At 35.9% G+C, this 27975-nt stretch overlaps 2 protein-coding genes across 2 annotated transcripts; one reads left to right on the top strand and one right to left on the bottom strand.

Moving 5' to 3' along the window:
* The first annotated feature begins 300 nt into the window (after positions 1-300).
* Positions 301-2875, top strand: LOC126972366 (RRP15-like protein). Its single transcript, XM_050819064.1, has 4 exons — positions 301-543; positions 617-942; positions 1747-2060; positions 2796-2875. The coding sequence occupies exons 1-4, from the start codon at positions 498-500 to the stop codon at positions 2854-2856; spliced, it is 747 nt and encodes a 248-aa protein (XP_050675021.1). The 5' UTR covers positions 301-497; the 3' UTR covers positions 2857-2875.
* On the bottom strand, positions 2861-12788 carry LOC126972354 (RAB6A-GEF complex partner protein 2). The gene is made up of 6 exons (XM_050819042.1): positions 12374-12788; positions 11878-12083; positions 9913-10193; positions 6852-7004; positions 4510-4696; positions 2861-3104 (listed from the first exon to the last, which is right to left on the bottom strand). Exons 1-6 carry the CDS (start codon positions 12493-12495, stop codon positions 2899-2901), a joined length of 1155 nt encoding a protein of 384 aa, XP_050674999.1. The 5' UTR covers positions 12496-12788; the 3' UTR covers positions 2861-2898.
* Positions 12789-27975: the final 15187 nt, after the last annotated feature.

The raw sequence follows: 27975 nt of genomic DNA, 5'->3' as shown, positions 1-27975 counted from the left end.
AGCAAAAATAAGCTATTTTTAATACTAGAAATTCGGTTGTGTAATAATAAGAACATTGAATGCTTGAAAGCTCTGAAAAAAGTCCTTAAAAAGTAGTTACAACACTATTCGACTTACGCGTGGTATCTACAAAAGCTAATTTATCTACACCCATGCTCTACTAATGATTCTGAAACAGCTTATTGCCAACATTAAAACACCCAACGTCCTTATAACCATTACAGTCTATACTCTATACTTTATATTACAATTATTTTCCTCGTCAAATCTTCATTATCATTTGGCATTTGTCAAATGTCAATGTCATAAACATGTGCGAGAGCTGTAAAGATGAAGCCAAAACCCATAATAACATAATTCACAAAAGTAATAGTAAAACAAATTGAAAATAAATATAGTGCCGTAAGTTGGGTTAACAGTGTATAATAACTAATTAGTAGCCAAGTAATACAATAAACTTAAATTAACCCACTATTATCTGTAAAACATAGTTTAAAATGGTTGTTACTGTTAGTAAAACTATGGCAAACGATTTGGATTCAGGTAGGTACAATTATAATTATCGTGCAAATCAAAACTAAAGGATATTATGTTTTAATATTATATATATTTACAGACTCTGATCTTTCTTCTGCAGACGAAATAAATGATAGTGATGATGTATCTAAAGAAAACAAAGAAAGCGGCAGTGAAAATGATGATGAAACATTAATAAAAAATGAAGGTTGGGCTGACTCACTGGCGAAAATACTTAGTTCAAATAAACCAAAAAATAAAAAAACTCTAGTGCTATCAAGAGCTAAAAAACATTCAGAAATAATAAAAAAGGCAAAAGAAGAGAAGCCATCATTTGAAGTTGTTGGAGAATCTGTTGCTGAAACTAAACCAGATATAAGTACGGTTGATTCAAATGAAGCAGAGCAACCACCTGCTAAGAAAAAGGTTAAATTATGGCTTTGTTGTTAGGAGTAACATTAGCTTCCTGTTATCTTAAAATAATACAAATATTCAACAGATAATATAAACATACAATAACAACTCCCAAACTTTATATAGCAGACTAAGTCCCTCTTAATCTCGCTACTTTTGAACAAACTCCTTATCAGTACATCCCCATTCTGAAAATATAATGTCATTCTCAGTTGAATCAAGGGTTAGTATTTACTAACCCTCTCAATCAACATTTCCTCTGTTAAATTGTGCCATAAAACTATTTTCTTCCATCCTTCCTACATAATCAGATGTAATTCCCTACTCAATTACTATTACTACATCTTCCTTAACTTCATTTTACACTATTTAGTAGTAGTATTCATTTAATGAATAATGGCATAATTGTCATTAAAGTCAGAATTTATCTCTCATTGAAAGAGATATACCCAACTTGAGTAGAACTGGAGCAAGAAACTCCTCTTCTTATTTTTGTATTAAATTTATTCTTTAAACAGCCCTGTGGTGATTTACTTCATTCTCAGTAGTACAGTTAGTAAAGTAACTTATAAAAAATAAAAAAGTCCCAATTTATTATAATGTTCTATTCTATAAGTATATATACCTCTCCAAACCAGACATCTTAGAAACCCAAACTTGCAGCGTTGTATGTCTTAATAAGTTTATATTTGTTTTTGGTTATTATATTATTTTCATTTGTTGAAAATTCATGAATTAAGTGGTTAGCTCATCTTAAACATGATGGGAACTGGGAGATTGTTCTTTTAATTAACTTAATTTGTATTTTATTTATAGAGGCATGAAAAATCATCAGCAAGAATAAAACCCAATATACTTGAAAAGGATAGAGAGAGGTTATTATCAAAAATTGCAACTAAAGGTGTGGTTCAATTATTCAATGCTGTGAGGAATCAACAAAAGACTTTCGAAAAGGAACTACGCAATGAAGTGTCAGAGACCAGAAAAGAGAAAGTTTTCAAGAAATTTGATAAAAGAAGCTTTTTAGATTCATTAATGGGTCAGTCAAAATCAATTATAGTTGATGAAAATGCATCTGGGATAAAAGATGAGCTTAAAAGTGAAGATCAGCCTAAATGGAATGTTTTAAGGTATTTTTTATGTTTAGTATCCATAATAAAATATTTCATCAATTAGGAAATTTGAGAAACTACACAGAATAGGATTTGATATTAGCAACTTTATATTGTGTACCACTCTGTCTCCTCTTTCCTCCATAGAACCATTTTTGAGGTTAATTCACCAACATTTAAGAATCAACTGGGCTTTCTTCCAGTTGAGGGTGGAGGGGCTACTGGGAAGTAGCTCCCATTGATTGATACTCCCAATTACTCACATATTCTTCAGGAGTACCTGTGTACTTTCAAAATGGTCTAGGTATAACAGACTCATAGAAACACTTGAATTGACAGCCTACTATTTTTGTACTGGGTTCAAAGGGATTTAGGGAGGGTGGTGGAAGAACACTCAGAATAACTTTATTGCACACACATAAAAATATATAAGTACATATAAATAATTTTTGAATGAGTATACTATTGGTATAATTGAATTATACTCAGAAGCGTGCATTGGTTTTCTAGCAAGGTAGACACTGTGGATCTAATTAGTTGTAGTATCGCTTTATTCCGACAATACGACATAAGTTGTATGAAAAGCTGCTTGCTTCGTATATGCAATCTGAAGACTGCTTACCGTAGGTAGTAAATTGACTTTAATACTAGTGCTATATTTCTTTAAGTTCATAATGAGGTAGGCACTGGCTAATTGCCTATATGATTTAAGCCCCTGATTTAAGTTTAAATTATAACTGAAATTCTTTTTAGGGACGATTTTATGATGGGTGCGAAAATGAAGGATTGGGACAAAGAAGTTGTTGAAGAATAAAGTATTAAGAACATTATAATATATTTTATTTATAATAGTAACTTATTTAATTAACATAGTGTATGCATCATTTCCCGCAGACTGTGTGATCTGTTTAGGTAGTGTGGAATATATTTTGACAGGAAGATTCCATACCATAGTTTCTATTGGTACATTTAATGGAGCATTCCAATCACTTTCTTCCTTATTTGGCATTAACTTTTCATTAGTCGTCACAAATTCAAAGTGTAATCGCCAAGTGAGAGACACTGAAAATCAAAAGAAAATCATATATTTTGTGTTAAACATAAGTAATATATGTTACCTTTAGATCTAATTTAGTTAGTTTGCTCCAAAGAAAGAGTTCTGTTACTACGTCATTGATCCCGGAGCCGGAACATTACCAAACTCTCATCAAACTACCCTTGAAGTACAATACAACATTTCCAATAAAAAAAGAATCATCGAAATTGGTTTTCGTGTTCATTTCTCATACAACTCTGAAAGAGCAGCGATATCACAGCATGAATGTATCACAAATCACTTTTTTTGTTTACAAAAACCAAGCTTGTTCATCTCGTAATCTGTAACATAAACCGCATAATGATACCACGGCTAATGTAACTACAAGTGGCTATAGCATCTCAAGTGGCCGCGCCGGGCTTGGCGCCAAAACAGCTGAGCGAGTGGCGTCTGCGAGCGCGCGGGGCGTGAGGGCAAAGCTTAGGTTAATAGTCTTTGAATGAAATACTTTTAAGTTAACCTGATCTTCAACTACACAACAATGAAAACTGCATTCATATTGGTGTAGTATATTTTGCATAATGTGTGTATAAATACATACATAAAAACAAAGGAGAAAAAGGTTATGGTTATTGCCCTGTAAAATACCTTAAGTATATTTTTTCTAAAATACCTGTAGCCTAATATTTTTCGCCATGCTTGCTCGCCCCTAAAATCTTGCCGCTCTAGGCCCAGGCCTAGGTGGGGCTTAGGGCAAATCCTCCACTGCCTCAAAAATATTATTGCTTTTATTATTACCAGACGTCGTACGTCTGCTTGGCACACAACAAGACAAGCTACACGATATAGGTACCACAAGAAAGGTAATTTAACAGCCTATAAAAGTAAGAATATTTAATTTTAAAACTTATCCGTGTAAAATACGATAAGCCGTCAAAATGCGGTCAGCCGTAAAAATTATCTGTAGCAGTCGATTTAAAAATTCTTTTTTGTATTATCTATGATGTTTTAGTAACTATTCTATGACTAATTAGTAACTTTGAAGTATGTTTTAGTTATAAAAAATTACTACATTCATTAGTAATAATCGAAATGTAATCTGTAGGTAAATCTAAAAAAATCATAAAAAATGCATGACATGACTTTAAACGAAATTTGTTTAAATTACTCAGTATCTATTGTTTATGTAATCTAACAAAGCGCTACCTTGTTTAATAATAATAGCATTGACGTTCGTTTTTATAAACAAGCCGAAACACTTCAAAAGCAATAAATTTTATTGTGTAACCCGAGCCCGTTGACTTGGCGTCGGTAACGCGCGGCGGCATAAGACCGGCCATCGCGCCACGCGTTTTGTGGCGGGTTAGCCACCGACGGGTTATACTAATAAAAAATTGGTTAAGTAATGTGTGAAAGTGTGCCATTAATTACCTTCTTCGGTGTCAAACGCTGGTGTGATGTGTAGAGGTATTGGTAGAATGAGCTCGGAATGTGAAAGACCAAGGGTTACTTCATGGTACCGAGCTACTGTCATAGATCTACTGCTTGTGTCTATATTATTAGTTTTTGTTGGAATCTTCTTTTTTACTACTTCTTCAGGCTGCAGTGAGACTGAAACCTGTTTTGAATAATTAACAGATCAATTAAAAAGAAAGAGCTCAGCCTAATTAACAAAAAGGCTGCTCCCTTCGAATATCTTTACATTTTTTTTATATCAATAAAGATTGAAGAAGGAAAAATTTTCTCACATAATCTGCAATTTTGGGTACATAATTTTCACAAGAGCAGGATTATATTATATACTTATAGAATATAATCCTATAATCTATCCATTACTAGCTGATACAAATGATATTTAAAAGTATAGATAGGTTACCAAGACAACATTCGGTGTTTATAAATGATACACTAACACACACATGAATAATTTAACATTGCAATAGCACACTACATTACGATTACACGTCAAAGAAGGATAGTAAATTTAACTATCGCAAGCGAAAAAGAAATAAATCTAATTTGCTAATTGCTTCGTATTTGAATAGATAAATACAGAATCATCCATCAGATATGATTTTTTATCGTGCACCGTGATTTATGGCTAAAATACGATTCATTCATGAGTTCATGTAGTAAAAGTTTTAAACTAGTAAAACTTCATTGAAATTAGGTAAATAAAGTGTCATTGATTTAAAACATAATTTAATATTAATTATAGTAGATAGCCACATTGATGATATCAATTATTTGTAAAATTTGTAAAAAGTTTACAATTATTATTTTTTGTATCTTATATTATTTATGAATGTCTTTTTGTTGAGAGTTTATTAAAATAAGATAATGGGAGAAGAAGAAATTGGTCCATTGATTTTTCTGCAGTTAGCAATGGATATACCGAAAGGGACAGTGTTACTGAAAAAAACTCCCACGTAAGCAAATAGCACTCACTGTCTGCGTCCGCTATCTACCCTAAAACTTGATTTGCAGTTTGATAGTTCAGCTACCTATATACGCACTTGTTTATTATTAAAACAACGTTTTTTTACATCATTTCCTAAAATATACTACCTCGATCATCCCGAAACAGACAGCATCAATATTTCGCCATTTCTGTACGTTAATCTATGTCCGCACTCGAGACTCGAGTCACGTTGCGGCATTCGGCTTGAGTCGGCTTGGCGGCGATCGGCAATGTCATGGCGTCATATTTATTTTGTTAATGAAATCAAATAAAATGTTATAATTCATGATTTCGTAACTGTGGTATATAAATCTATGATTTCTTTTTACTTTCGTAATTACTGCATCTTCCTATGTTAATAAGACGGCATTTTAATGGTGTACCTATATAAAATTGTAAGCAATTCTGTCAACATCAAACGCGTGCGTACCGTTTTCGAATCGAGAGAGCGACTATGACCATAGGAACAAATTGACTCCATTTAGGCGATTGATTTTCGGCGCTCTAGTGACATATCTACCTCTTTTTAAACTATAATATCATTGTCCGATACCCGCGAATTCGTCCGCATACACACATGACTGAACACAGGTGCTTATAAAAACCGTTGTTTTTAAATATATAAAATAAATTATTAGCTTTATAATAAATGAAGATATTACATTTTTTAGATAAGCGCCAAAAATGTAGAATAATTAATTGAAATCTATCCAGTAATTTTTCCGATGTGATCCGCGCACATGAAAACCTCATTTTATTTATATAGATGTATGCAAGTATAATATATGTTTATAATATTATTTTATAGAGGGAATCCTTAAAGAGGAGACAATTTTGTAAGAAGAGCACCTCAAGTTATAAAGAATCACCATTCCTATTAAAAATACTAGGAGTTTCTTATAAGTTCTTCTCTCCATGTCATAGCCCCTTTACGAACTGAAGCTACTCCATGACGTTTACCAAGTGTTGTTGCAATATTTTATGTTATTGTCACCGTGTGATAAATAAATATATTTATATTTCTCTTTACTTAAAATGTTTAGTGCAACTTGATTTTAGTTAAAAATAATGGCAAGAATTTCAAAAGCGGTCTTTCAGGATATTTAAGACTAACTGACTTGACACACATTGTTCTGTTTCTAATTAAAAAAAAACTAATAAATTTCGTTCTTAGCTGACATCTACCTCACGAAAAAGGAATATTTCTACCAAATTTCAAGTGTCTGGGCTTTAAGGTTCCGGAGATATAATGATGAGACAATACATAGTTGTAAATCTATTATATTATATAGATAATTATTTCAAACAATACCTGCATACAAGTTACAGTCCCAACAGAGAAATCAAAGGTACCAACAATGTCCTCGCCAAGTTTATATGCAGACTTAAACAAGCAGAATCTTCCAACCTTGCCTCTAGTGTTCGTTATCATATACGAATTTGGACTCCTTCTCGCCGTGAGATTCTAGAATTAGTTTAAAATCTTATATATAAAATTCTCGTGTCACAATGTTCGTTCCCGTACTCCTCCGAAACGGCTTGACCGATTCTCATGAAATTTTGTGAGCAAATTGAGTAGGTCTGAGAATAGGCCAACATCTATTTTTCGTACCCCTAAATGTTAAGGGTGGTCCACACGAAATATATTTTTTTATTTTTTTGACTTTTTTTTTAAATTTGTTTGATTATGAGTCAGCATTAAAAAATAGATACAACTTCAAATTTTCACCCATCTACGATCAACAGTTACTTTTGTATCACGATTTTAATATCGGCAACGTTTGCTGGGTCAGCTAGTTAACTATAATATACGAGGGGAGGTCAAAAAGTTCGCGGAATGACTGGGAAAAAAGATGAAATGATACATTATGTTATTTTTCCTTTTCAATATATTCCCCCTTAACACGAATACATTTTTGGGATCTGGCATATAACTTATTAATACCGTCGAAAAAATAGGTTTTGTCTTGGGCGTCAAAATACGCCGAAATCGCCGACTTGACTTCATCATCGTCTCTAAATTTTTTTCCACGCAGCTCTTTCTTCATCTTTGGGAATAAATAAAAATCGCTAGGGGCCAGGTCTGGACTGTAGGGTGGATGGCGTAGTTGTTCAAAACCGCATCGATGAATGGCAGCCGTCGCAACATGACTCGTGTGAACGGGCGCGTTGTCGTGCAAAAGGAGTACACCTTTTGTCAGTTTTCCTCTTCTTTTTTCTTTAATAGCTTCTTTTAATCGGTCCAATAGGGAAGCGTAGTACTCTCCCGTTATAGAAACACCACGTTCTTTATAATCGATCAAAAGAATACCTTCAGTATCCCAAAAAATAGTCGCCATGATCTTTCCGGCCGATTGCGACACTTTAAATTTTTTTGGGGGTGGTGTGCCTTTTTTGTGCCACTGCATCGACTCCTGCTTTGACTCAGGCTCATAGTGGTGAACCCAAGTTTCATCACCGGTTACAATTCGGGCCATAATTTCTTCCCTAACTTCTCCACAGCGGTCCAAATACTCGCGGGAACAGTTGACGCGCTCACGTTTTTGCAGCGGCGTGAGCATTCTCGGGACCCACCTTGAACACACTTTACTCATGCCAAGATGTTGATGAAGAATATTTAAAATTGTGGTTTCTGATACTCCAACTGATGCTGCAAGTTGTTTCTTCTTCAACCTTCCGTCTTCCAATACAAGTTTTTCAACTTTTTCAATGATTTCCGGCGTAGTGGCCTCAATGGGCCGTCCAGGTCGAGGATCATCTTCAATTGACTCCCTTCCTTGCTTGAAAAGGCCGTGCCATTTGTAAATCATGGTTTTACCAGGAGCAGAGTCTCCGTAAACAGCTAACATCTCTTGCAAAATAGTTTGAGGCGTTTTTCCTTGTTTGGTGAGGAACTTTACGACGGCGCGATGTTCAATTTTCTCCATAGTGGCTAGTTTGTTCCCGATTTACTTGTTCACTCGTTTGTAACTCGAAAGCTAATGACCCAATTAGGCTAGAAATTGGCATATATAGTAATTATGAGTTACTCAAGTAGCGGCTACCTGGAGGAGCGACCTCACCCCCGCCAACCCCGCCATTCCGCGAACTTTTTGACCGCCCCTCGTATCAATTATCACCTGGGGGAGGTTGTATTGCACATAATGCCATCAGGCGCCTTTTTCATTCATCAAACAGTAGTGTGCAAGGACTATCGATATTTTTAGTCGTTTAGATTTCGTTTCTCGTATAGATTAAAGACTCGATATAAGTTAATGTGTAGTTTTATTACAAAATTCCATGTAATTAAAAATAAAATCCGGACGAGTTACAGAGCCAGACAAAATCCGGACTAGAGTCTAAATGTTCGGATTAAACAGAAGGTAAACATCTACTAAGTAACTTATCATTTTATACAAATGATTTAAGTTTTGTTTAGTGTTAATTCCGCCAATATTTGTTTTTAAAACAATTCGACACGTGTTTCGCCTCTACACGAGGCATCCTCAGGACGTGTTCTCTCGCCAAAACCTGGCACGAGACTCGAAAACTTAAATCATTTGTATAATTATGGATTTTCGCAAAGTAACGCCTAATTCAATAAAATAACTTATCATTTTATTAGACCCTGACAATTCACCATTTGTCATACAATCTTTTTATGATTTTTAAAGAGAGAGTCCTGAATCAACTTTGTCGCTGGTACTAGTGTGTATCGGTGTGAAAGGCGCCATAACTAGTGAGGTTTATCATAATATGTAATAAGTGACGAGTCTACTGCAATTGTTAGGAATAAGACATCAATACCTTAAAAAAACACACAAACTTTTATCGGATTGAAAACCACGCCGTCCGGTTGGGCTACAGGGAGACATGTGGCTTGTGGGAGTATTATTCGATGAAACTCACACACGGCTCACTGGTGACCCCCATGGTTTGAATGGTTCAGTAACAGAAGGCTCACCGGTGAGTCTCAATGACGAGTGATAGTAGAAATACTCCATTTTTCATGCTAAAATAACAGTTGCCTTGTTAGCTTACAAAAGCTTGAAGTTATTAGGTACACGTCTTCGAGGTTCAATGAGGTGATTGGATGAGGATTGTGTGTGTTGATCTTCTCCTGGCTCAGTCACCTAATCTCCAGATTTACACATTTAAGTTATCACATTCTTTTATGATAGGTAATAGAATATTGAGGGTATGGGAAGTAAAACTGAACTGTGGAGAGAAAATCCTTGGTTAGTCCTAAAGGACAATACAATCCTAAAGGAGTAATAATACTCCTGTGATACTTCTAAAGTTGCAAGATATGGTAATCACTTACCACCAGGTGATCTAAATCGCCTCCTCTTTAGGTTTAGGTCATAGGATAGTTACAAAATATTAAGACAAACCTGCAAAACTTGTAATGCCATGGTCAATGGTGTTTCAACTTTTCTCTCCTCGGAAAAAGGATTAGTGGGTTGCAACTCATCAGTTGTCTCATTACCACACAGTGCAGCAAGGTCTTGCATGTTCATTATTGGGCTGATTGGTAAAATTCTAAAGGGTATTCTTGCCATCTTTATGTGAGAACCCACTCTTTGTGTTGCTATTGTCACTTTGTAGGAGTATTTGACATATTTACCTCTGTATGATGGAGGAGCTTCGATTGGTAATGACTCTCGATACCAAACTGGAATAGAATAATATATAGTTCTGTATAATAACAATAATTAATCAAATACTAATAAATTTCTTACAAAATTAAACTATGTAAGAATTTTCAATTCAATTAAATTTTTGAGATATGGCGTGTGGCTGCACCAGTCAGGCGCGAATTATTTCGCCAATGTCGAGTGGAATTGAAGAGACACGTTATGAATGGAATGAATTTAATTTGGATAATTTATAAGTGGCAGGTTTTTTTAGTATAGTGATATTTTATATGGTTAGTTTCTAACTTTCTAGCCTGGTACAACACAATATTATACAAAATACACTCTACATTACATATTTACAGATTAATATTATTATATTTCACATATTTACATAAAAAATTACAATATAGACTAAACACAGACGTTAACAAACATTCAATGTTTACTGGACGGGGAAATTTCGGTGGAAGAATGTCATAAAGGGGATGAAGAAGTTTAGGACAGGAAAATACTATATGAGATACAGTCTATATAAGTGATGAGCTTAACCATAACATTAGTGTTCTTCATTTTATACATTACTTTTATAAAGCCTCTTATCTTAAAAATAACCACAGCTGCTTATCCAATTATATTTGTGTTTCACACAATTACCTTAATTGAAAAATATAGACGTAGTATGTAGGTACATTTATTCTAGACCTTATAAGGTTGGCAACCTCTTGTAATATCTCAGGTGTTACAAAAGAGTATGGAGTGGATGATCAGATACCATCAGGTGATCTTATGTCATCACTCATCACGATATCTCTGGAACCGTTAGAGCTAAAGACTTGAAATTTGGTAGGAATATTCTTTTCACCGAGTAGAAGTCAGCTAAGAACGGATTTTCCAAATTTTTTATTTATTATGAACAGAACAATGTCTGTCGGGTCAGCTAGTATATTATAATGAAAAATAAAAGTGAAATATAGGACATAAGACATCATCAACATAATCATGTTACAAGGGCATGTTATATTGTCAATAATTCTAATCAGGTTTTTGGTAAAACAATATATTATGGTTTTATGTCCAAGCCACTTGTTATACAAATGTGTAAGTATCTCAACGCCTTCAGTGTGATTGAACCCTCATTATAACTTTCCAGGCTTGCATGTGAATGAAGTCGAATTTAAGAAAATTTATTGAATTAGGCGTTACTTTGCGGAAATCCATAATTATACAAATGATTTAAGTTTTATTTTGTGTTAATTCTGCCAAGTTTTTAGAACAATTCGACACGTGTTTCGCCTCTACACGAGGCATCCTCAGGACATGTTGTCTCGCCAAAATCTGGCACACAAGTCGAAGTCGAATTTGCATTTCTTTTACATTGGCAATCAGGCACATCACCCAGTTGGTGGTATACTGCCCAAAGTAATCTGCAATACCAGATATCTTGAAGAGGAATCTTATCCATTTCAACTCTTTTATAAGAAAGTAAACTCTTACCTGGAAGGTTCCTAAATCATATAATATCATATTGGAAATACTGACTGTTGGCAGTTGAGTCCACAAAATATTTGTTTAAAACAAGTTTTTTTAAACGAGAATAATGAGCTTGCCAGCCATCTGATGATCCACAAGAAGGGCTTTGATTTAATCAACATGTAGGATTATGAAATCCTACATGTTGATTAAATCAAAGAAAATAATCAAATAAAAAAATATGCATACATCTCTTTGTTTCTCCTAATGGTATTGTCAGGTCACAAAACAATATTTTTGGTTTTGTATTAAAAACTACATCTCCAAGATCACATGATGTTACTTCTAGTGATGTGGTCTTTTCAACTGTTGATGACTTCTCTCCACTATTCTTTGATGTGGAAAAGAAACAATGTATTTGTGCAGAGGCCCATGCCAAATTTTCCAAAATATCACTGAAAATGAAAAATATTGGTAAAATAACCAAATCAGCATCTGACATGTTGGCAAAATGGTATGTGTATCAAGCAGCTTCAATGACTACTGGTGTATAATAAATCTGACAAACCATTCAAATGTAAAACCCTAGTGGTGTAGTAACCACATCCAGCAGAGTATATAATTTGTAATGGATTAATGTTTTTCTATAAATGCCTGATAATAATAGAGGAGGATAGGAGATATTTAATATTCAGTTATAATACATGATATTTGTATAATTTGATGTTCTACTTAAAAGTATCACCTGTGGCTCTGTGAATCTCTATGTTCAGGCTGTGGCTGATGACTAAATGTAACACAACATTCTAAAGCTTCACCAGCTAAATACACAGTCCCAGTAGTCAACTTGGCCGAAAGTTCGATCATTATTGTAATTATTTACATAAGTGGGTTAAAAGGAAAATGTAATATGTCCAATCAACTAAGTTCAACTTCGTTATTTCTTTTAAGAGAATAGTCTTGAATGTCCTGTTTTCATATAGCAATTTAATATCACCGTGATTCCTACTTTTTGAAAACTTGTATATTGTAATAGTTCTATATCAGTAGGTTCTTAATCGTAAGTATATACTAGTCTATAACGCTATCTAATAGTGGTAAATATTAAAAAATAAATTTTATAGACTACGACTAAGATTATTTATTGTTATTGTAAAACAGGGGTGGGACAGACAACAGTGACGTTTTCGGAAGACTGTAGTGCCATCTGTTAGTTGGCCCGAAAATTAAAGCTTTGTCAGCTGTCACTCGCTATAAAACCTTTCAACTTTTCTTTAGTTGTGTCACTGCCTACTGGTCATAAAATGTTGTGACAAAATTAAATAACTAACCCTACGCGCAATTTCAACATTTATTATAACCAAAATTACAAAACCTACATTAAAAAGTAGAGTTAGTTATTTAATTGCGTAACAACATTAAAAATGAGTTTTATTATTTCGAGCTTATATATAGTTATTTTCAGGGCCAATCTCTAGATGGCGCTAGTTTTCAAACAGACAGCTCATAATGCGTAGAGAGGGCTCATCAAACTTAGCCCCCCCAAAAAAAATTTTTTTTCTATTTTTGAATTTTCAATATCGCATATCGTTAGTTCGTAGTTTGTTCTTAATTGTTCGCTATAAATAATTGTTTGTTCTTTTGTTGTTTATTTAAAAACAATTAATTAAAAATGGGGGGAAACGCCTACTATTTGGTTCTGGCACTCGTTGTTTAAACTGTTTTAACATAACCTAACCTAACAAATTTTAATGAATTGCAAATTTAAAAAAAAAATCGAGAACAAACAAATGTTTATAGAGAACAATCAAGAACAAATGGCGAACTAACGATGTAATGAAAAAAAATCTGGGGGGCTAACTTTCTTGAGCTCGTGGAGAGGGCTCTCTTTTCCCTATTATTATTATACTCTTTGTTGTAAAATATCAACCAAAGAGAATTTAAACACATCAACTTAACTTGACATTTTTTTTATTAGTTTTTATGGCCTGGTAATGAGACTTTTGTCTTGCGTATTATTTTACCTTAAGATTATATATATATATATATATAGATTATTACTATAGAAGTAGTCACCGCGTGCCCCTTTTAGACTTTAGTATGGAAGGTAAAGGCAAAGAGAATCATCTCAAAATTGAAATAGTGTCCAGCTTATACTTATGGAATATTATTGTGGACTAAAATAGTTAATTATTGAAAATTTCAACAACTTACGTTGTACAAAATAAAGTATTAAATATTTATTATAGGGAAACGTGCACCTAGAGTGATGAGTATTATTTATATTTCGCGCTTCTTTTAAAATCTACCCTGATGCCATTGGTGCATTTTGACGGACACTTTTTCATAATTATGTACATAGAGGATTCTCCTTTACTGTGCCTCCATACCTTTTTGATATTATCCCCCTTATTCATAATAGTCTGCTAACTTAAAGCATTGCTAATTCTCAGTCTGTTTTCTTCTATTGACCTTTAGAGACTGAGCGTTTGGAGATTAAATAAAACAACTGCTTGAGTAGTATGAAGACTGTGAGAAATATGTGGAAGATATATTTTACTTCACTTACATAATATATATGTACAAAATCCTTAAAACTAGTTAACCAATTACAATTGTTACTTAAAAAATATTTACAAGTTTAGAAAATACACACCAATACTAAAGCTTACATTTTGACCAATAGTTAAACGTTTCATTCAATAAGAATTGAGAATAATATTATGTGTTCTATCTCGCTCTAAAACTAATGCTATCTCAGTAAACCGGCCAGCGAGCTAGCGCTTGTGTAAGCTCGCGTCGATCCTCGATCATCCGATGTCAATGAGCATTCACTCTGTCGCTCATTGATTAAAATTGAATGAATAGTGATCGACCCCACGACGCATTAGTAGAGTACGCTCGGCCTTGCTGTGAGGTTGTGTAACGCGGAGCATATGACTGATCACGTGAGTATATCTGCGGTCTTCGAGAGAACGTGACGATGCTTGTACTTCGATGAGTTGACTACTGGTGATCTGTATGATTCTATGACTTGATGTACAGCATTATGAAATGGTTCTTATAAGAGCTAATATTACGGTATATAAAATAAAATGTTCTTTTAAGAACCAATCTTTCAGCATACGCTCATTACAGTTAATATGCACGATTAATATTTCTTAAAATAAATTAAATTAAATATTTATTAAAAGTCATGGGATACTCATCCCAACTTACCTGTCCGGAAGTTGTGGTATAGTATACGGGTATGCGACCCCGGCTCCCCTAGCTATTACTGTCCTAATCCTTGCCCTCCTGGGCGGTAATATCCTACATTTCCTATTTCCCACTTTAACTTACCAATCTCCCTTTCACACCACCTATCTTTCCCTTTCCCTATTCCTACCCTCTCCGCCAATCCAACATCTGCCGCGCGGATGGATGCATGGCTAGGGGCAAGCCTAGTCGTTAGCGTGCCACACTGCCCTGGGACCGGGCGACCCAGAATCAGGCTAGCCTTACCCTGGCATGCGGGGCTCTGCTGGGGTGGATAGACCTTTCCCTTGCTATTCGTGGGAACGCAATGGAGACTAATAAAAATAGGTTATTTCACCAAAATGGCGGCGATGTGATTCGCCACCCATCACGTCTCGTTTCACGCGGGGGCTGAAAGCGGCCCATGGAGAGCCGCTTTGCTACGTTGAATGTAAGAGGAGGAGTGGATGATAAGGTAGATGAAGTATGTCAGATGATGGATGAACGATCCATAGATATTCTGTGCGTGAATGAAACGAAGAGGAAAGGATGTGATACCACGGTTCATGGTCCCTACACGGCATACTGGTCCGGAGTCCCCCAAACCAGCCGAGGCTGTCAAGGAGTTGGTGTTATTCTTTCCGCTCGAATAGTAGAATGTGTGATAAAGCATGAATGTGTTAGCCCAAGACTCCTCTGGATTAGGTTAAAAGTCGGACTCACTCGCTTGTTTATCCTTGGGGTCTATGCACCGACGGATCTGTGCGGAGGTGGGTCATTAAAAGCCAAAAAAGAGAGAGAGGAATTTTGGGACAGTATGAGAGAGGTCTTGAATAAATGCGGAGAAAATGAACAGATCGTGATGTTAGGGGATTTTAATGGGTGGGTTGGAGTAATGCGTGATGGGTATGAAGGAGTTCTGGGTACGTTTGGGGACGAGAGAGTGAATAAAAATGGGAAAAGCCTGCTTGAAGTATTCTTGGAATGGAATCTTTGCGTGGCCAACACAATGTTTAACCACAAAAAGATCCATTTGTATACAAGAGATGAGGGTGAGTCTAGAAGTATGATTGATTTTGTAATTGTAGATGAAAGACTGAGAAAGAAAGTACTAGATGCTCGGGCATACCGCGGTGTAGGCCTCGACACAGACCACTTCCTGGTCATAGCCCGAATGCGCGGCCTTTTTAAACGATGGCGACACCGACGAGCTGAGCCTACGAGTGTTTTGGACAGAGTAAAAGTGGAAAATCTACAAGAAAAAGAAAGGAAAGACGAGTATGTAGAGAAACCGAAAGAAAGTTTTAAAGGCATAGAAGAGATAGGTGTGATTGAAGATTTGTGGGAGACATTTAAGAAAGGGGTCGTGAATGTTGCTGTTGAGGTATGCGGGGAGGCTAAAAGAAGGAAAGGAAGAAAGAACTATAATTTGTGGATGGATAAAGAGGTACAAATGGCGGTGCAAGAAAAGAAGAAAGCTTGGTTGGATTGGTTAGCAACAAAAGCTAACCAAAAAGTACAAAAGGCAACGGATGACGAGATAAAGGAAGCAAGAACGAAGTATAAAAGATTGAAATCAGCAGCGAAAGAAGTTGGGTCTAGAAAGAAAGAAGAACGAAAGGATGATTTTGAAAGGAGGCCCACTGAAGATTTCCAGTCAAACATTAAGTTCTTCTGGAAATCCATCAAAACAGCCAGAGGAAAAACGTCTACCTCGGAGCTCAGTATAATCAGGAGTCAAGAGGGGAACATTATAAGAGGAGAAGAATCTGTGCTAAAGAGATGGAAAGAGTATTTTGAAAGTTTGTTTGAAAGAGAGGAAGTGCATGAACAACATCCGGCAGCTTCTATTGAAACTAATATATATGTTGATGAAAGTGAGATAAGCATGGATGAAATAGTGAAAGCATTGAAAAGTATGAAATTAGGTAAAGCTGCAGGGTATGACAGGATTATCGTCGAGATGCTGAGGGCTGGTCAGGGCATAGTGACTAGCCAGCTGTACCGCCTCTTCAATTTGTGCTGGCGAAATGGGCAAGTACCAGGAGACTGGTGCAAAGCTGTTATCGTGCCATTGTATAAGGGAAATGGGTCACGACAAGACTGCAGAAATTACCGCGGTATAAGCCTTCTCAGCGTCGTCGGTAAATTGTATGCAAAAGTGTTGATTGAAAGAGTTGTGAATGAAACAGACGAAACAGTATGAGATGCACAAGCGGGATTAAGAAAGGGAATGGGATGTACGGATCAGGTCTTTTCCTTGCGTTGATGCATAGCCGAAAAGTTTTTGGCTAAAAACAAAAAGGTCTATTGCGCGTTCGTGGATCTAGAAAAGGCCTATGATAGAGAGGCGAGGTATTAATTGTGGTCAGCATTGTCCACGAGCGGTGTGAGCAGTGTCCTCATATCTCAATCTCTTTATAGAGATTCTAGTGCTTGTGTAAGGATAAACGGAGCATACACTGAATGGTTTAATATCGAAAAAGGTGTTAGACAGGGACGTCACCGTGGCTGTTTAATCTGTTCATGAACAATTGCTTGACAGGTTTAAAAGAGAATGACAGTGGTTTGAGAATAAATGAGTTACTCGTCAAATGTTTTCTCTATGCTGATGACCAAGTATTACTTGCATCTTCAGCCGAGGAGTTGCAAAAGATGGTTATTGCTATGAATGGAGCTTTTGGTAGAAAGGGAATGAAGATGAATGTAAAGAAGACGAAAGTGATGGTGCCTGAAAGAGATGAGGTAGTGACAGACTGCAATATCGTGATTGGAGATGAAAAAATTGAACAGGTGAATGAGTTTGTGTATCTGGGTTCTAAATTTACAAGAGATGGAAAGTATGAGAGTGATATTGAAAGAAGAGTGAATGAAGGAAACATAGTGAATGGAGCTTTGCACTCCTTTATGAACAGTCAGAAGGTGTCTAATAAGGCTCGCTTGGCTGTGCATCAGGGGGTGTTGGTTCCAACACTGATGTACGGAAGTGAAAGTTGGGTATGGCAGAAGAAACATGAAAGCAGAATAAATGCAGTTGAGATGAGAGCGTTGAGAAGTATGATAGGAGTTAAACTGAGTGACAGGATAAGAAATAGTGAGATAAGAAAACGTTGTGGTCTGAAAGAAGATGTTGTGACAAAAATTGAGAAAGGTATGCTGAGATGGTTTGGACATGTCGAGAGAATGAATGAAGAACGATTGACGAAGAAAGTGTATAAGGCCAGTGTGAATGAAAGTGTTGGAAGGGGTAGACCTAGGCGGACATTTCAAGATCAAATCAGGGACGTCTTGAAAAAAGGCCAGGTCAAGAGTACCCTAAACCGGAGAGCATGTATGAAAGGAATAATGAAAGTGGACGAAGCGAAAGAAGTATGTAAGGATCGTAGCAAGAGGAAAGAAGTGGTCTCTGCCTACCCCTACGGGAAAGAGGCGTGGTTTTATGTATGTATGTATGTAATATTTCTACGATGTATAATGCTACGAAGGTATTATTACGTTATAATTTAGATATAAGATATTTGTATTAATTGATATTATTGGTTGTAGGTTTTTTTTATGAAACAGGAGGACAAACGAGCGTACGGGTCACCTGGTGTTAAGTGATCACTGCCGCCCACATTCTCTTGCAAAACCAGAGGAATCACAAGAGCGTTACCGGCGTTTAAGGAAGGTGTACGCGCTTTTTTTGAAGGTACCCATGTCGTATCGTCCCGATAACACCGCACAAGGAAGCTCATTCCAGTCAGCTTAGTTGTACGAAGAAGAAAGCTCCTTGAAAGCTGCACTGTGGAGGACCGCCACACATCTAGATGGTGGGGATGATATCCTAATTTAGGCGTGTCGTGCGAAGGTGGAATTCGGCGGCAGGAATTAGGTTAAATAGCTCTTCGGAACACTCCCCGTGATAAATGCGGTAGAAGACACACAATGAAACGACGTCTCTACGCAATGCCAAGTGATCCAGCCGTTCATAGAGTCCCCGAACTGGGTCCCCGACAATTCAAGCTGCTCTGCGTTGCACGCGGTCAAATGGATCGAGCAGATACCAGTATCTGCACCCCAGGGTGCGCCAGACCAGAGATGACAGCAATACTCCATGTGTGGCCGGACCTGCGCTTTGTAGAGTGCTAGAATGTGGGCCGGCTTGAAGTATTGCCGTGCTCTATTAATGATCCCCAGCTTCTTCTAAACCAATTTGGCTTTGCCCTCCAGATGGCTACGGAATTGGCAATCACTCGAGATTTCGAGACCCAGTATTCCGATACTAGGCGAGGCTTTAAGGGAAGTGTTGTCGAAGAGCGGTGATACGGCAAATGGGGTCTTTTTAGTGGTAAACGCGCAAACTTGAGTCTTCTGGGGGTTCAATTGGACAACGTTCAATTTACCCCATTCCGCGACCTTCTCGAGAGAGGACTCGATAGAAGACACAAGTTTCTCCCGGCGCTGGTCGACGATTTCCCGAGAGAGACCTGCATGGCCCGTGTATACGACATCACCAGTGCTGTCGTCTGCATAGCAATGTATGTTGGAGGTGTCCAACACATCATTGATATGCAGAAGAAACAGAGTGAAGATAGCTCACAGCCTTGGGACACTCCAGCGTTCACGGGCTTTGGAATCGAGCAATAACCGTCGACAACGACCTGTATGCTGCGCCCAGTGAGGAAGCTGGAGGTCCACTTGCATAAGCTCTCGGGAAGCCCAAATGATGGAAGTTTTGAGAGGAGTGCCTTGTGCCATACACGATCAAAGGCCTTCGCTATATCCAGGCTAACTGCCGGGCCTTCCCCTTGCTTTCAATAGCCGCCACCCATCTATGTGTTAGGTATACCAAAAGATCGCCAGTCGACCGACCATGGCGAAAGCCGTACTGCCGGTCGTTGATCAACTGGTGACAACTGATTTTGGAAAGCAGGGAGGTAATCGCTATAGGCCTGTTTTTTGCCGGATCCGAACTGTCTCCTTTTTTTTGGATCGGATGGACAAGGGCTGACTTCCATGAGTCAGGGACTACGCCTTTTGAATAAGAGTGCCGAAATAAACGCGTTAGCACCGGCGTCAACTCAGGGGCACACGTTCGACTTCCTGACGTCCAACGAAAACAGAGCTCGCCGAACAGTTTTTTGTCTGAACTGTACTTCATGCATGGAGCTCTGACACCGCGGGATGGTCGGCGGTGTTTTTCCGTTGTCGTCAAGAGTCAAGTTGGAGGCAAAAAGAGTGCACAGGAGATCGGCTTTCTCTTTTGCCGTATGGGCCAGGGTGTCATTCCTCATGTGCAACGGCAGCATGGACGGCTGGTTGAAGTTACCAAGAGCAGCTTTCAACAACGACCAGAACTTGCGTGTTCCGGTCGGGTAACTGGAAAGCTGCTCGCCAATTTTGACGACGTGCTTCGATTTCGCACGGGCGATTTGCCGCTTAAAAAATCTGGAGGCACGGTTATATTTCCTCTTCAGAACTTTGCAGTTCGGATCTTTTGAGCCAGCGCCGCAAACCAAGTTCGATACGCCTGTTTTTTGCAGTCAGATGCTGCTTTAACTGACGCATCGAACCAGGGCTGTGATCTGCCTCCGATCGGTACTACAGAGCTTGGTATAAAAATATCCAGCTACAGACCTAAGTCAGAATGAGAAAAAACACTCCTAAGCGGCTGTTTTAAGTTATCGGGGCATTATGAATAAGGGGGTTAATCAATAGCAATAGTTTTGACAAAAGTCTTGGGTGTTGTCATAATCTTATGACCTTAGAATATTTAGTGTCAAAATTTTATGATTATGACTAAAATAACCCCTAACGGAGTTAAATCGTATGACACAATTTCACACACTCAGCAGCTGATTGGGAATGTAAATGAATTAAACATACTAAAGAAAAGCATGTCTTGATAAGTAAATATATATTTATAAGAGATGGTACTTTTACATAACATATCAATAGTAATATTACAAAAGTGATTTCATATAAATCACGTTTGCCTATTAAAATATTGTGTTAATAATACAGTTAGAACCAATGATATTATAAGTATAGATAGGTTACCTAGACAACATTCGGTGTTTGTAATTGATACACAAGCGCACACATGAATAATTTAACATTGCAATAGCACACTACATTACGATTACACGTCAAAGAAGGATAGCTAATGCAATTATCGCAAGTGAAAAAGAGATACATATAATTTGCTAATCGCTTCGTATTTGAATAGAAAAATACAGAATAATTCATCAGATATGTTACCGTAGGTACCCCGTGATCTAAGCCTACTACTACTATTCATTCATGAGTTCATCTAGTAAAAGTTAAAAAGTAGTAAAACTGCATTGAAATTAGGTAAATAAAGTGTCATTGATTTTATAAGAATTTAATTTAATATTGATTATAATATATAGCCACATTGATGATATCAGTTATTTGTACATAAAATAATAAAAAACATACAGACATAACAAAACCAAACCGAAATGTATTTACAGTAATGATTTTAATAATTTTACTAACGATGGCTCCCAAAATGTTTTTAGTCTACAATTATTATTTTTTTGTATCTTATATTATTTATGTATGTCTTTTTGTTTATTAAAATAAGATAATGGGAGAGGAAGAAAATGGTCCATTGATTTTTCTGCAGTTAGCAGACTACGGCACATTGCCCCGACCTAGCACCCTGTGATTTCTGTATTTTCCCCAAAATTAAAGTTTTGATAAGAGGTTTCACTTTTACCGATTCCGAAGAGACTTTCCGAGAGTGATAGCGTCCAATCAGCACGTAGAAAGCATGCCTTCAGATATGTGTATTTTAAAAAATGGTTTAATCGCATGAAAAAATGTTTAAAATGTAAAGGAGAGTATTTTGAAAAGCATTAACATAATATTTTGGTTATTATAAATACAGTATGGAAACAGCTTATATGAAATAAATATAGGTACATACTTGTTAGCATATTAGCTGACGATATACCAAAATTAACGAAATCCGTGCAGTGGTTTTGTCAAAAAGTAGGCTTTTCATTTTGTACGAATTTAAACATCCTGTAAGATTTGTGTTTCTGGGTAAATGATTTAATGAACTTGAATATTTTAATAAAGGCAGCGTTGCCGCTTTGATTAGCTGCCTTTGAATTGCGCCGCCCGCGGCCGTCAATGAGATACACGTGCCGGCGGTGTCTCTTTGACTGCGGCGCTATTCAACGGCAAGGTTAACGTCGTCCGGCGTAGGGAAGGACATCTTCTAGCGATAATTAGCTTTCTTTAAAGGGAATTGTAATCGATAAATAATAAGCTGTTTAAGTCTATTTTGAAATTGTTCTGTAATGATTATTGTAAAAATACTACACCTACCTAGGTATTTAAAACTAAGCAGCTTCAGAATTTTATTTTTGTAAATTTTGAAGTAGTTTAGAGATAATCATTGTGAATAAGGAAGAACTAAACAATAACAATTTATTACTTGTTTGTAATTTGAAAGCAACCTATCAAAAATCGGACCAAATTACTTTTTTTTTATGAAAATAAGGGACGAGACAAGCAGGACGCACAGCTGATGGTGATGGATAAGCCCTGCCCATTACAATGCAGTGCCGCTCAGGATTCTTGAAAAACCCCAAAAATTCTGAGCGGCTCTACAACTGCGCTCGTCACCTTGAGACATAAGATGATAGGTCTCATTTGCCCAGTAATTTCACTAGCTACAGTGCCCTTCTGACCGAAACACAGTAATGATAACACATTACTGCTTCACGGCAGAAATAGGCGCCGTTGTGGTATCCATAATCTAGCCGGCATCCTGTGCAAAGGAGCCTCCCACTTGTTCGCTGCTCAGGAAATCACTCAGAAAACAATGGTTTTACGAAACCATTGTGTTCAGTGTTGAACTTACAAAAATAAACTATTTTTTTACAAAGCTTATCCATTCATTAATTTATTAATTGTTAAAAATATTAAAACATTCGAATAACACAAAACTACTAGTTTTTAATGCCTTGCTTAGATTGTTGGTTAGTAATTGTAAATAAAGTATCGATAAACTAGAATTGTGGGATATGCCCTATTTACGCCTTTATTTATTTTCGCTATTTTATTTAAGTATTTGTAATTTGTTGTTCAGTTTAACGCGAGCTTTCGGAATGTGTGTCCGATGTCTGGAGTGTCAAAGCGAGTGCTTTACGTAGCCCGCGATTGTTTCAAGTTTTTGTTGAAAAAGTAAAGGTGTTAAAGTTGTATTTATTAATTTAACTTTCTTAAAGTTCAAGTGAAATGTTTCAATCAATTTTCATTTCTTCGTTAGTAATTATGTTATTGTTAAGAGCTTGTTTACGAGAAGAGAAGTAACAGCCAATTCGCCACCGTGAGCTACGTTGTCGCTCCTCGGGGTCAAAGTACGTAGTCTAAACAGACTGTTTTCTTTTTTCTAACTCAATTTTGATAATTAGTTTCTTTGAAAATTTCTTTTTTATAATTTAGGGATTTTAATTTAATTATTATTTTTACTATACTTCTGTGGCCCAGTATGACTTATATTTTCATTTATTTCATATATTTGCAAACCATACTGTATAACATATAGCGCGGCTTATACATAAATTAAGAAAACTGGTAAATTGTTTCTCTCATATAGTTTAACGTGTATAATTAAGTTTTATAAAAACAAGTAAATATGTGGGCGAGAAAATTGTACCCAATATCCATTAAATATTTATAATTAATCATTATTATTATTGAAAATTAACAACCGCTACAGGTAATAAAAATTTAATGATGAATAATGAAAAGCTTGTTTGTAAGTATTTGATAAGGTTGAATACACCTTATAATTATCATAATAATACGAACATGAGAATTCTACTGCTTTTGATTCTTAAATTAAGTAAGCATGTGTGTTTTTTCATAAAGATTACCTTTTTACGAGGATCGCGTATAATAAAAAGTGAGAATGATTACGTTGCCGGTAATTAATTATTATATTAAACTTTGTAAGTTAAAAAGTTCTGTATGTTGCGATGAGCAATACTTCATCATTTTCGTCCTTCTTTTGTCCTCTCGGAAAATAAACCAATTTCGGCAATAAATAGGATTCACTAGGGGTCAGGTCTAACTAAATAATGTGCTCATGTATTTCAAGTCAGCATGCAAATATAATCATTGCAACCGCAGAATCATGATCCGGAGTTTCCTGTTGTTGGAATAAAAGCTATGCTTTTGCTAGTTTACCGAACCGTAATAGACGAACCGTCTACGGTGTGTGTGAAAATGAGAAAACTATAATAGTTATCTCACTTTCTCACACATTAATAATTAGTAATGTAACTACTAAGACTACCGTTTTTGTGTAACGATAGTTATTATAGTTGTTGAGAGAACGAGACGGAATAGATGAAGATCATGACACCGTTTTAAAACAGTTTAGTGACCATTAGTGTCCTGCCAAATTAGACCGCATTTTTATCGAAATTATTCTGTAAAAGATTGTGTTGTTACATTTGGAAAAAAATCATCATATATTTTTTTATCAATTTAACCTACTTAGTGTAAAATTTTAAATTAAAAGCATTGCTTAAATTTATTAACACACACATGATTATGGTCAGGTCACAGCTCTCTGCATTCAACATAATTTGATATTCTTAGTCCAAATCTATGGTATTGCGAAAACGTCTAATAACTGAATTTGCTACTCTACTACGGCATTTCTGTTGGTTAACTATAAGACGCGTGTCGGCGACGATAGTTCAGAAATTGTTTACCTAGTTTTGTTTGAGGAGATAATACTGAATCGCTGTTAGAGCTGAAGGCTAAAGTACCAAAAAAAGCGGCCAAGTGTAAGTCGGACTCGCCCATGAAGGGTTCCGTAGCAGCAAGTAATATAATATAAAAGCAGTTGTAGTTCGTTGCAACTTTTTAATAATAGTGTATTTAAAAAAACTTCTTACTGGATCTCGTTCAAACCTAATTTCGGTGGAAGTTTGCATACTATATATTATATATATTTTTTAGTTTTATCATTCTCTTATTTTAGAAGTTAGGGGGGGGGGAGGGGTCTCATATCTTAACAGGACGTGTCTGTTGCACAAACTATTTAGTTAAGAAAAAAATTATATTAGAAACCTCAATATCATTTTTGAAGACCTATCCATAGATACCAGAGTTTCAGTTCTAAGTATGGGGAACCCCAAAAATTTATTGTTTTTTTTCTATTTTTATGTGAAAACCATAATACCGTTCACCGAATACATCTACTTACCAAGTTTCAACAGTATAGTCGTTAAAGTGGCTGTGACATACGGACGGATAGACGGACATGATGAATCTATATGGGTTCCAATTTTTTCCATGTGCATAAGTTTATTATATCTGATACGGATTACTATCGTGGGGTTAACATTTATATTAATAAATAGAAAAACGTTTTTAATAAAAACATATAATTTTTACTTATTTTTTTAACACCTTCATCAAAGATATATTTATTTTTCAGGTTCAGCAAAGAAAGACCCCACATTGATCTTCAATGACAATTCAATTTCACCAGACACACTTCTTTTCGGTAAAGTAGGAAAATTAGATCACTTATTTCTACCACAAGATGGTGAAAGTGACGATGATAGTGACGAATCCTCTGATAACGATCAGGAAACAGAATATGAACCACCATTTGCACTTTCCAATATTATACAGCCGTATAATCCAAAAATAATTACGCAAGACGTCACCGAATTCAATAATATAAGTAAATCGGTGGCGAATATGACAAGACGATGGTGGCCAACAACACATGGTATAAATACTGAAAATACATATAAATTAAAAAATATGAGTTACGAATTCTTGATACATACAAGATATTTCATTAAGCGAGCGTTGATTCAAAAGGAGCCATTGCGGACGGATTATCGATATAGATTAGGATATTTAATTTGTAGACTGAGAAGATTACGATACGATCAGTTGAAATTAGTAGCACATGCACAACATCGATATAATAATGAGGACCAATACCATCCTCCAGATTTAAAAAATTTGATGCGGATGTACCAAAGTGTTGTTCGTTACGACGTTGATATACGTGACACTATTTCTTTTATAAAAGATCTACATGAAAAAACTGAAGAAAGATTACATGCTCTAAATACAGCAGTTCCATAAAATAAATAACCTGCAAATATATGCTGTTTTTTTTTAATATAGGTCATCAGTTTCTGTAGTATCTGTTGTTGCCGCGCAAAATCCTATAATATTGACGCACAGCTATCTATAGCGCAGATGGTACGCATATTTGAACAAATAGTAATATGAAAAAAAACCTGCACAGTTGTCAACGCGATGAGAACACAAAAAGATGTATAAGCATACTATACTAGCAACAACAACGACAACAACAACACAAACAAAGTACTTATTGTTGTTATTTTGAAGATATCCTTATGAGGTGCAAGAAAAATCCTATGATTGATACGAAAGATTCACTATATACCAGCGTATAGACAAGAAACATGCGAGGGGGAAGAACATCTCTAACGGAGATACAACAAGATAGAGAAGGAAAGCTAATCTATTGCTACTATAACTGATTTTTATTGACAAGTCGTAAACATAAGCTGAAACCTTCTTAAGATTTAAGAATCAAAATAACTTACTGTAGCGCTAGTGCGGGCTATTCAATGATCAATGCGATAAATACAACTGCAACTCTGACGTGAAAGCGTGAGTAAAAAAAACAAAAAAATCTCGACTATTTCCTCATCCGATATGAACGAGTTGAAAAAAAAACTGTTAGGATTTTTTCGCTTACTGTTGTCGATTTTGTATACAAGGGCTCTGATTATTATTATTTGTATGCAAGGCCTGAGCCTAACCTGTTTTTAAGCAGGTTTTGAAGTAGTAGTTTTCTAGCACTTACAAAATCTTTACGCGCGATTAAAGTAAAACTTCTTTTACATGTACGACACTTATTACTGACACAAATTAACTTTAATTAAAATAAATGTCACATCGTAATTTAGTTATCTTTATTGTTATTTATATATTTTACAAAGAAATATATTAATATTATTCATTAAAATACGCAACGTAACCCTCTCTCTTTCCATCTTCAAACACTTAAATGGGTGTTATTTATGGTAGTATGCTACCATAAATAACATACTATGGTATTAGTATTAGTATAGCATAGTATTGGTATTTTTGTGAGCAGAAAAATATAATCTGTGAGCAGAAATAGCTAATTGATCAGCAACTCATGGCCAGCAAACATTTCAATATCAATCAGAAATTTATGTCATTCTGGATGTTTGTAATTATTTTTATACAGCATATTAATTATATTAGTTGCAATGAGTTGCTCCTGTTTAAAAAAATTTTGGTTAACCCTCAAAGGGTAAGCAAAAAAGTTCATTTTAACGCCTAGAATTCGATTCTGGCAGTCGCCTACGCTCTACTACGCTCGGCTCGTGCGTTGTTTTAACTGTTCTTACATAACCTAACATACCAATTTTTATAAATTATGGACTGGACAGTCACATCTTCCTTTTATCCAATCATTTCTTTCAATTGGCAATAAGATAAGCCACTAAAATACAATACTGCTTATCTGCTGATCAATCATGAAATCTTGCTGACTAAGTAGTTATTTTGCGGACTGATTATATTTTACTAAGCAAAGTCATGTTATTGTATGCTGCCTATTTATGATTTAATTTTTGACCATTATCAAAATTATTTGCGGAACAAGGATTGCTGCCTGATGTTTTTTATTGCAAACAAAGTCTTTGAATGCTGACCAAATTATTTTAATGCTGTTTTTTGTGGCTCACCTAATTTTATAATTGCTAAGCATTTAATTACTTCTCAACTTATGTCTCGTACACACTCACACTCTCGATACGCAGTTACCAACTTACTCCCCAAGTCAAGCGTGCATAATTGCTGCGTATAGAAGTTTTGCTTCAAAAATTAAAATATAAATAAAGCAAAACAGACAGACACAACTGACAGAATGATGATGTTGAAAATTATTGTTCTAGGGAAAAAACTAAGGAGAAAAATGTCAAGCACGTTTGCCACTGACGAGTAAAAAAAAAGAAGTACTCCGTGTCACCTTACTTAACAGTG

Source organism: Leptidea sinapis, chromosome 26, assembly GCF_905404315.1.
Source record: "Leptidea sinapis chromosome 26, ilLepSina1.1, whole genome shotgun sequence".
In the NCBI taxonomy this organism is placed as follows: Eukaryota; Metazoa; Arthropoda; class Insecta; order Lepidoptera; family Pieridae; genus Leptidea; species Leptidea sinapis.
Note: the sequence above shows the minus strand (reverse complement) of the source record. Positions and strands in the feature narration are given on the sequence as shown.

Excerpts from the sequence above, each read along its gene's own strand:
- LOC126972366 (XM_050819064.1), top strand. The coding sequence starts at position 498 with ATGGTTGTTACTGTTAGTAAAACTATGGCAAACGATTTGGATTCAG. Across the intron at positions 544-616 it reads GGCAAACGATTTGGATTCAG|ACTCTGATCTTTCTTCTGCA; the intron begins GTAGGTACAATT and ends ATATATTTACAG. Across the intron at positions 943-1,746 it reads AACCACCTGCTAAGAAAAAG|AGGCATGAAAAATCATCAGC; the intron begins GTTAAATTATGG and ends TTTTATTTATAG.
- LOC126972354 (XM_050819042.1), bottom strand. The coding sequence starts at position 12,495 with ATGATCGAACTTTCGGCCAAGTTGACTACTGGGACTGTGTATTTAGCT. Across the intron at positions 7,005-9,912 it reads TGGCATTACAAGTTTTGCAG|AATCTCACGGCGAGAAGGAG; the intron begins GTTTGTCTTAAT and ends AACTAATTCTAG. Across the intron at positions 4,697-6,851 it reads GGACTGTAACTTGTATGCAG|GTTTCAGTCTCACTGCAGCC; the intron begins GTATTGTTTGAA and ends TATTCAAAACAG.